The 11049-nt window shown below is 33.9% G+C and overlaps 2 protein-coding genes across 2 annotated transcripts in view; one reads left to right on the forward strand and one right to left on the reverse strand.

The window, feature by feature from the left end:
- The window catches only part of LOC112529236 (E3 ubiquitin-protein ligase RNF25), a 10981-nt gene extending 10575 nt beyond the window's left edge, over positions 1-406 (forward strand). Inside the window, exon 8 of the mRNA XM_025140407.1 lies at positions 223-406. The gene's annotated coding sequence lies outside the window, so the exon portion shown is untranslated. The remainder of the gene's footprint in view (positions 1-222) is intronic.
- An 8537-nt stretch (positions 407-8943) lies between these two features.
- Positions 8944-10026, reverse strand: LOC112528926 (phospholipase A(1) DAD1, chloroplastic-like). The gene has a single exon (XM_025139962.1). The coding sequence runs from the start codon at positions 10012-10014 to the stop codon at positions 8944-8946; it is 1071 nt and encodes a 356-aa protein (XP_024995730.1). The 5' UTR covers positions 10015-10026.
- Positions 10027-11049: the final 1023 nt, after the last annotated feature.

Genomic DNA, 11049 nt, shown 5'->3' on the forward strand with positions numbered 1-11049 from the left:
ATTAATAATTTATATTAATTAAAATATAATATAAATAAATAAAAAACAGAAAATAAAATAAATAACATATATTAATTAATAATTTCCTTTAAATAATAATAAAATAAAAACTAATAATAACAAAAAGACAAAAAAACACAAAAACTCATAAAACTAATTATTTAAAACCTAACTAGGGGTGCCAATGGCAATGGCTAGGGGTGCCATTAGCCTCCCCCTTTGTTTCATCTTATCAGTAAACTACAAATTTTGTCCGTTACATCAGCTATTTTGTCCTTTTTCAAGGGCATATTAGTCTTTTTATCTAGTCAAGTGACCGTTCATGTAACGTTTTGTAACATGACCCTTTTTTTTGCTGTGACGTATGTGAAACTTCTTAATGCGTATTCTTTATACCCCTTCCTCACTCGCATACCCTTTATACTAGAACTCGCATTTCCGTTAATATTACACGATTCTTTTGAGCTTCATCGTGATAGAGCTTGGATGTTGTATTCATCGATATTTAATGCATGTTTCGTGTTTTGTACACGGGTAAGTTTGATGGGAAATGTGAACTCAAATCCCATCAATCGTATCACTTTTTTGAGAAATACGATAAGAACGAAGGGATGTTAATTTTACTGAAATAATTGAATGAACAGAAAATGATTTTATCGAGATAATCATGATAAAGCAACAAGTGATGTAATACATAAGACGGTAAGATGATATATTGAACAGTTAAATTTAACAGTTTAATTTAGGGCCATCCATTTTTTGAGAATGATTGTTTAAACCTGCTTTCCTAACAAATCAAGCAGGTCTAACGGATTGTACCTTTCATAAACAAATATGAATTAATGTCAGCCATAATAAATATGATTAAATGAAATAAATTTTCCATATGTACGAATTTAGAAGTGTTGTTTTCTAAACTCTTTTCTCGTTTGAAAATATTGATGCTGTTAGGATGTACTGTCATCATCGTTACAGTATATTTATATTATTGTATGACTGTTATTTTCAAAGACAAAATGATTGGTTTTTATGCTATTAAGGCATATCTGAAATATAATTTACTGAATATGGACAACGTTACGTAACGTCTTATTCAATTCAACCATTTTATAGAACTAAGGGACCGTTCGCCAAATACTTACCCGATAAATGCTTGCCGGTAAATTCAACACCATTACCTACTTACCGGGTAAGATTTTAGACAACAAAAACGACATCGTATGCAATAGTTTACCTGGTAAGGGCTAACCGTGGTAAGAGTCGTCGCCCTCACTTAAAGATTTCGTTGAAATTGTTCGTTTGCAAATTTCCCGAAAAGCTAATCATAGGTTCCTCTCTCCATCGGAAAAAAATGGGATTGCGTGTAATAAGCTTTTGATATTCAGCAATTCCTGTTAAAAAATAATCGCAAAAATCCACGCGTAAGCAGTGGCGGATCCAGGATTTTTGTTCAGTGGGGTCATCTTTAAGGTAGACTAAAGGTCCGCAAAATCGTCCAATGTATTTTTGATTTAATTACAACGTTTCGAGGGATTTTTAAAGTTTTTTGGTTGATTTCGAGGGATTTTTTAGTGTTTTTGTCGATTTCGAATAACTTTTTTCGTTTTTTTGATTGATTTCAACATATTTTTTTGGTTAGAGTAACGGTTTCGATTGGGTTGGGGACCCGTGGAAAAATGTAATAGGGGGAAGTAAAAGGTAAATCATGTAAAATCTAAATTTTAACATAGGAATTTTTTTTTTGAGTTTTTGACTGGGGTCCTTCCCCCCTCTTTTTTGCTATTGCATCATCCCCTGCGCGTAAGACTCTCGGTCCTTGCCTTTTGCTCACTCGGTAAGATTATTGATACTTGCTATATTCATTCAGTAAAGTAATGTGACTTAGTAAGCGTTTTACCTGGATAAACATTTGGTAAACGAATCCTAAGTAAAAACAAACACTACTTAATGGTACCAAAGGGCTTTGGCCTAGCGGTATGTGAGTCTTTGGCCTTCTAAGTCAAAGGTTCAACCCTCACCAAAAGTAAGGAGGATGTGTGAGTTTATTTATTCTATTTGTCGTATATAAATATTATATATTTAAAAAAAACACTACTTAATGGTTGGACACATAAACCCTTAAGATTATTGAGCTAAAAACAGACAAGCACCAAGTATGTTTTTTTTTTTTTGGAGTTTATAGAATATATTCTAGAGGTGATCATTTGTGGGCTTGATAGGCCATGGACCAGGCCTAACCAGGTACGGATTCAGAAATGTTTTCAAATGATGACATCATTTGACTATAAGAAATAAATATAGGGAAAAAATTTCAAACAACGGCACCATTTGACTATAAGAAATAAATATAGGGAAAAATTTTCAAACGGTGACACCATTTGACTAATAAAATGACATTAACAAGATTCGAACTCGGATCTGGGAAGGAATAAAAGCGTTGCAAACCAAATCTACGAAATAAAACTTGTTCTCATTGTAATTTCAAAATACATATGATGACACACAACAAATTAATGCAGTTGCACTTTTCACAAATCTAAATCTTTTTACCCTTCAATGAAGAAATAATACGGGGGAACCATTGGCACCACTGTAGGTCCATCCATGGGCCTATAGCAAACCCAAACCCCTTTTTGTGGGCTTGTGAATTTTTGTGCATATCCTTCCTATAAACGGGTCGGACTTACCAACACGCTAATGAGCTTAAAAATTTACATTTAAAATAACTTATATAAAATGCTAAGTTATGTAATATTATCCAAAATACATAATTTTCTTCCAACTAAAAAAACGTGAAATATACTGACGTACACAACGTAAGAAAACAAGTCTTTTCACAAAATATGGAGTATGGACTTTTCCTCTTCAAGGATTATCAACCTTTGGAGTTCGGATTCTTCAACAGCAAAATATTTAACCACCTAATATATCTAGAACGAGGTTTGAGAAGAGTTGAGTTTCTGTGAGAATGAAAGTTATAGTGAGAAGGGTAAGAAACGATCTCTACCCTTGGATCAGTCATAATTGAAGATCAACAGTAATGAGATGCACCGAGTCAATTCCTTACCAAACACAATTCATGGGATGAGGGTGAGATTAAAAGTGATCAAGAGTCTAGATCCCTTCTTACGTTTCTCACTTTAACTTCATTTCTCAAACGATCATTCGTGTCACTTAGGGAGGTGGTTGGTTATTCAATAGAGTGAATCCGACCCAAAACCACTTTTGAACTTTGTTAAATCAAATATTAATTGTAGTAAATAATTTTTTTTATCAAATTATAATTACATAACAGGTTGGGCAGACCTATCCGAATCTTTTTCATCGCTCAAGCACGCCCATTAATTTGAAAAGCCTAGTCCAAACTAGCCAATATTTTTTTAAAAATAGCTGTCTAAGCCTGTTTTCTAATAAGCCAGACGGACTGTACTGTCTATCAACAACTTTACTGTATTCTTTCTTGACTGAACCATCAAAACAAAAATCAGAATCATCATAAATAAATATTTCACTGAATTTGACAATTAACAACTTCCAAGATTTAATGTTGAAGAGTTGACAACTTTATGACAAATCTTATTCCTCTGGTATTGAAGCTAAAACATCAAAGTCTTTAGATATGACACATGCTCAAAGACCTATATGTTAAAATAGACTTTTTTTGTACAATGGTGCACACATTTTCTACATGTACTATCATTAAAACAATGATATTTGACCCAACTGGATAGATCAAGAAAACAGCAGTGCAGCTACAACAAGAACTGAATATGCAACGACAATCCAAGGTTGTAACTGTAACAGAAGCTGAATATGCAAACAGTAATCCAAGGTTGCATATAGGGCTGTAAACGAACCGAACGTTCAGCGAACCGTTCGTGAATCGTTCGGCGGGAAGTTCGTTTATGTTCGTTTATTTAATAAATGAACGAACATGAACAATTTTTTTGTTCGTTTAGTTAAACGAACGAACATGAACAAGAGTCTCGTTCGTTCATTTATGTTCGTGAATGTTCGTTCATTTACCGTTCGTTTACGTTCGTTCATTTATGTTCGTGAACGTTCGTTCATTTACCGTTCGTGTTCGTTCGTTTGTTCGGTTAAGTTAAACGAACGAACATGAACAAGCCTCCGTTCGTGTTCGTTCGGTTCGTTTACAGCCCTAGTTGCATACCCATGGTCTTATGATTGTTAACATAGGAAGCTAGAAATCATCTGTTTCAATAAAGTACGTAGTAGGTAACAAGTTTGTTATCAGTTTTACCAGTATTTATATATACCTTGACAAATAGTTCAGATATATACCACACATCGTTACGAACTTTACAAGCACTTTGCATCGATAAAAACGTTCCATGGAATACCTCTCATCAGATTAAATATAAAACTAAGAAAAGGAAACTTCTTTAACATGCTTTAATGAAAACTGTACAGGTTTGAACTTAGTTCTGCATGCCGGTTATTATTAAATCAGCTCAAGAAGTCTTGCATATCTCTTTTCAACCCTACATTTTTGACTTCATTCAATTAAAATATACCTTCTTAATATATATATATATATATATATATATATATATATAGGAAGATCAAATGTTAACCAATAACTTTGTGTTAACTTTGAAAACCATGACAACCAATCAAATTCTATTCTTCTTGTAGGTTTATGTCATACTCACATTTTAATTACAAGGGTATTTCAGTAAATTTATTTGATATGTAACTCCCAAACAATTAATGGGGAGTTACAAATCATCAAATCCCAAAAAAATATACATTTATAATATTAATAATTTTTTTTAATCTTGATCTTCCATGTTTATTGTTTTATCAGTTTTTAATTCGCATAGAAAATACGGTAGTAAAAAGTTTTGGTATCGATCAAGCTAATATAGATAAACGCAATGGAAAATAAATCGACACAATGAGAAGATTAAAATGGTTTATGATGACAATCGGAGTTCGAAGTCGGGAATTGAAGAAATTAACCGAAGTAAATGTCTTGGTAATAGATTTTTATTTTTTTAGATTCGTTTTAATCGAAATTATGTTCATTACGATGTGTTGTGTTTTTTATAACTCATCTTGTATTGATATTTTTTTTCTTTAATTATTAAAATACGTACCTAATTCACATGTTCAAATGGAAGTACATGCACGACCCATTTTCATATTGTCATATTACCGACTTTTATGAATCATGAGCCATTATGTTCATGTTACTTCTATCATATGAACACAAATGTTATTTTTTAAACTTGATACCAAATCTTTATATTTGTGTAAGTGTTTGCACCCGTATTCATAGCGTTGGGGTTATGTGTTCATATATTTTATACGATATGAACAAGAGGTGAACACGATATGAACAAGAGGTGAATACGATATGAACACGATATGGGGAGCGTTCAAATAAAAACCAACCAATTTGTAAAAACCGTGAAAATCAAATTCAACCAATCATAAWTTTTTATTTTGTTCATTTTTTTGTAATTATGAGAAGTTGATTAACCATTTTTATTGTGGAGGGTGTTAATCATGGATATTATCATCTTCATTATTTTAATTTTAGAGAAATACATGAAACAGTTTCATTAAAATTTATATGAAACAATTTCATAACCATATATGAAACAAATTCATCAAAAAAAGCATTATATGAAACAATTTCACAAGATTAAACAATTTCATGAAAAAATTTCATAAGATTAAACAATGAAATCGACGTATGAGGGTGGTTTGTATGGTTTTTACAAATGAGGGTGGTTTTCATTTGATCGCTCATATATATATATATATATATATATAAAGAAATGTTATTATGAGTTGATTTCTAAAACGATGAGTTGACTGGTCGAGCCATATGAGTTGATTCGGTTCGTTATTTCGGGTTGAGAGGCTTAATGTGTTACGAGGCATACAATAAGCCAATGGCTAGAGGGCATAATGAAAAGAAAGCGAGAATATAGTCTTTTAAGTTATAAGGGTTTCTATATTCAGATTGAGAGATCAAAAATCCAAATTCAGTTGCAGAGATTCTACTGTAAACGATATATATTTTCAAAATAAGATACAACGAAAGTATAATAGGAAACTTGACGCGTTGCAATAGATAACTCATACGGTTCTGAGTGGGCATATAAATTAGAGCACAAATATAATCAGTTTAAAGTTGATTTAACGTCTTTTGGAATGTCAAAGTTGATTTTTAAATTTAAGCAACGTTTTGTACATGGTACATATATTTCACGAATAATTGAATGTCGTACCTGCAATAAGTGAATAGGGGAAAAACTTTGATATCAAGCTTCAAGATAACAACAAAACGTAAATTTATTCGTGTGTAAAGGTTCAATCGAGCTAATTGTACTAGGGTTCCATATGCGTCAGACATCAACACATTTTCCTCTACTATATGTTTAGAATCTCAAACTTTTTCTTCATTAAGCGCTCTTTTGAACGGTACCCAGATAGGATTTCAGATATTTTCACATGGTATTAGAATTAAAGACTCGACACTTTGGGGAAATGTATACATGTCTAACCCCGATTGACACTCAAATAACCTGTGCCCATATTCTCCGTAGTACTTGTTTTTGCTTTTGACATGATCACCAAGATTAACGTAAAGAATATGATGATTAAGAGCGTTTTGGTTAAGTTATTAAAGTACATGACAGATGTAGGGTTTGGCAATGGACGGTGATGCATATATATATATATATATATATATATGTATAGAAGAAAAGTCAAAGATTGGTTATTGAAGAAGATGGAGGAAGTTTGATGAATGGGCGGTGAAGGAATTGGGTTGATGGTGTTGAGTACAAGAGAAAAGGGACGTAGCAGAAGCCTCAATCATTCAAAAACCCTTTATGCTTTATTCATACCAGACAAACTCTGCCTTTTTGATTCAACTCCCAAACCCCTAATGTCTCGGTCCACATTCCATTCCTTTTTCTCTTTTCTTTTTAAATCACACACACACACACACATATATATATATATATATATATATGTAAAGGGTTGTATAATAACCCATCTCTCTCTCTATATATATATATGTATGATAATCAAATGAAAATCACAAAAATGTTATAAACATGTGAGAACCGATATACGAATATCCTTTACATTATTTTTTTTTTATTCAAAAGCTATGATTTAACATATTGTTTCATATATGTTTGTGTTAACGTTATTGAAAAAAATTGCATGTGAAATTATTCACTTTGTGAAACGAAAATACAAATAAAAGATATTCATATGGTGATACAAATTCATGTGAAACTATCACATTATGAAACAATATCTTAAATCCTTGCATTTGATGAAAAGAAAAATCATGTAAAGTTTATTTTAAATTGGTTCTCACGGGGTTTATAACCTGTTTGTTTGTGGTTCTCATTTGATTGAACCCCTATATATATATAGCTAGTGTTGGGTTCCGATGAGAAGAAGAGTTAACGTGAGAAGTGTAAGAAGAGATCTTCATCATTGGATGCACATTAAAATGAGATGTAACAAGATGCACTGGATTAATCCTTGTATCAAACGCGATTCATGTATGAGTTTGAGATTAAAGGTGATCAAGGGTCAAGATCACTTCTTACGGTTCTCACTTTAACTCTCTTTCTCACGCGATCCTTCACCTACATATATACCCTATATTAGAGAGGTTCAAACGAGAACATAGTTAAACTAAGACAACAAGAAAACGCTCAAATAAGATGTGAATCAAATGTGATTTTACATGTGATTACAGAACAGAGTCAACGTAAGGGTGTGCAGGTGACTTGACTCGTGATCAGGCCACGACCAAATTCGTATGGATCACATGTGCATGATTTACTATATAATCACATGTGATCTCACACTTGTTTGAACCCGACCCTATATATATGTATGCGTGAATGAATATATATATATATATATATATATATATATATATAGAGTTGAGTTCCCTTAATAACTCAAAATTTCATGGAAACTGTAAAAACTCACACACAATGTCGCTCACATGTGTTTTTAGGAAGGTGGGGCGCTTTGGTCTTTGGTTTTCGACAATTAGACATGTTGGGATCGATTTTGTGAGCGTAGAAAAAGATTTAACGACAATGTATGCTATCTTAGCATATGTTAATGTGCGTTTTAAGTTATGTTAGTTAAGTTATTTTTAGCGTATGAGAGTATGTTAACACTACGGAAACATTTCACGTTAATTTGTATGAACCTCCGGTCTCCCTCTGCCATGCTACCAAAGTTTCCTGTTATTGCAAAACTAACACGACGTCATTTTAAGCCTTCCAATCAAACAATAACAAACAACCTGAGTAGTTCTTACAGTTATCATGGAAAAAGTAAATTCTTACACGATCACAAGTCTTTACGTATATACTTTAAATTTAAACAGAACTAACAACAGATATATCCGTACATACTACAATTAAGTACAATACTTGCTTGATCCATGTACACAAACTAAAACGATGGTTTGAAATGAAAATACAGTTCTCAACCCAACTTTCCGACACTTATATGTTAAAAATAAGTTGACAACCAAGGAGGAATAAAAATCCCCTTTTGGCCGCGGAGGTTTAAATGCGGTGACTCCGACCTATCTGCAAAACAGGTGGTCACCTTGTGATTAGTCGACTCGCATAGCAGGTTGGATATCCAGATTAATAAAAAAAAGTGATAATATAAAATATAAATATAAATATAAATATATTTTGGGGCTTTTGAAACCTTAACTTTTTATATGTAAAGTACCTTTTTCTAAATTAATTAATGTCAAAATGTTGATGAAAATAACCCGAAAAAGGAAACATGAATATGTAGCAGTGTGACAATGACCTCTTTTTTATTTTATTTTAAATATTTTCATTATTATATTTAATTAATAATCCTAAAAAATATTAAATTTATACAAAAAAAAAAAAAAAATTATTTTACAGAAGGGATAGTAGTGGCTTTCTGGAGCATCCTTCTTGCATTAGCCCTAAATGGGCAACTCGAGCTCACAAAGCCATTTACGAGATCAAGATAAGTCTTGAGATCATGGCATGTTGCTACATCAATGCTGTTTAACTGTAGCGAATCGCGACTGCTTAACCTTAGCTCGTGCCCGATGTTTGCGTAAACCCATCGGCTACCCTTGACGTGCTTTCGAATCCAACCCATATCATCATGGTCTTCGACGAAAATGCCTGGTACTTTTGTGATTAGGTCATCGGAGTTGACTATTCGGAGAATCTTGGTTCCTTGTCGTTCGAGGTGGTGGCGGAAAGTTCGGTTTCCGACTCTGGGTCCGCCAAACGAGATGACTGAGAGATGGGGTGCGTGTTTGATGGTGGTTTTGATATCGTAGGCGGCTAGAATGGCTAAAGATGCCCCTAGAGAATGGCCGGTGATGGTCAGACTCACTGGCTCATCACTGTACATTCTTAGTATTCTTAAGATTTCGTCTCGGATTAACTGTTGTAGGCTCGGGGACGTTTTCGTCCCCGAGGTGTACAGGCTTAGGACTCCCGTCTCCACCATTGGCTCGTCTTTTAATTCGTTTGTGTTGTTTTCATTTCCGTCGCAATGAGTAAGAGTTGCTCGAAGATTCTCGAGCCACTCTAGACAAGTGGCGGTGCCACGGAGCGCGATGACGATGTCGCGTCTTCCAAGCCGGGAGATCTCGGCTTGGTCATTGCAAACCGCCACGTAACCTATCCAACTCGACTGCACTTGCATCCAACGTGGCATCCTCTCGATCCAACGTGGCAAAGGAATCGATGACGTGGCGAGTAAGTTTTTCGTCACCTCGTACCCGCATTCTTCGACACCGGAACGTTCCAGAATCGAGCTTTTCGCATACCGACATTGAGCGTAGGTCGGAGAAGAAGGATCAAAATCGAACGATTGGTACGCGGCCTCCACGAAGCTCCCGTAGCGTATGATCTCGCCACGTAATCCGTCATCGAGAGGGTCCAGCAAGCCTTCCCAGTTCTTGGCTCCATGGTATTCCATCCACCTCTTGCTTAGTCGACTCGGAGGTGGGGTTTGACGATCTTCACCCAAGTCAACGAGCAATCGCTCCCATTTTCTGGGAGGTCGAACAGTAGTTGTATTGGAGAAGGCGGCGGAGCACCAGCGGCGTGGCGGTGGTTCTGCAGTTGGTTTGAACGGAAATAGTGATTTAAAAGCAAGCCTCATTGTTATGTAGGTAGCAGCAAGGGAGAAGTTGAGTGTTTTTGGCTAGGTTTTTGGTAGGACGAAGAGGGCTTTATATGGGTGCGATATATACACGTGTCGCTACAATGTGACAACAACTGTTTAGGGTTTTGAAAATGACCTTTTTCAATTAATTGCATTTAAAATGCATTTTTTTTTATTAACCTAAATATCCAACTTGCCGTCATGCGAGCCGATTAATCTCGAGACGATCATTTGTTTTACAGATAGCTCAGAGTCACTGCATTGAACCTCTGTGGCCATAAGTGGATTTTTATTCCTTATTGGATTTAGGACCTCTTGGTACTTTTAACATTTGAAGCCAAACTCAAATCAATCAGACACAACCCTTGTGATTGTATTTATTTATTTATTTGGGGGACAAGTGATTTATTTTTAAGCACTTTAAAAAATATTTGATGGAGTAAATCATAAACGTTAATGTTTAGACCCATTTAAATAATCGTAATTAATGAGTGATTTTAACTATAGAATAGGCCGATAGGTTCGTTTCTTAGCAGTTTAATGAGCTTAATAAGACTTATAATATACTTGATCAACTATACATTATTATTTAGTAGTGATTTACTGATATAAAAAGTGACTTATTTAATAAGTTTCCCAGAACTAAAATAATCAAACATTATGCAGAAAAAAAATTGCTCCTTCCTAATATGAAGAAATTCTCTAAAACAAAAATCTTTTCAAAAAAAAAAAAAATATATATATATATATATATATATAGATTAATCCATACAGACAACTTTATTCATACAAAACTTAATTAAAAACTAAGTAAACAGTTCTAAATCGTTTATTTTAATATATATA

The sequence above is a fragment of the Cynara cardunculus genome (genome assembly GCF_001531365.2).
Source record: "Cynara cardunculus var. scolymus isolate 2C chromosome LG 16, CcrdV1, whole genome shotgun sequence".
NCBI lineage: Eukaryota > Viridiplantae > Streptophyta > Magnoliopsida > Asterales > Asteraceae > Cynara > Cynara cardunculus.

Coding starts and splice junctions, on each gene's coding strand:
- LOC112528926 (XM_025139962.1), bottom strand. CDS start 10,014: ATGGAATACCATGGAGCCAAGAACTGGGAAGGCTTGCTGGACCCTCTC.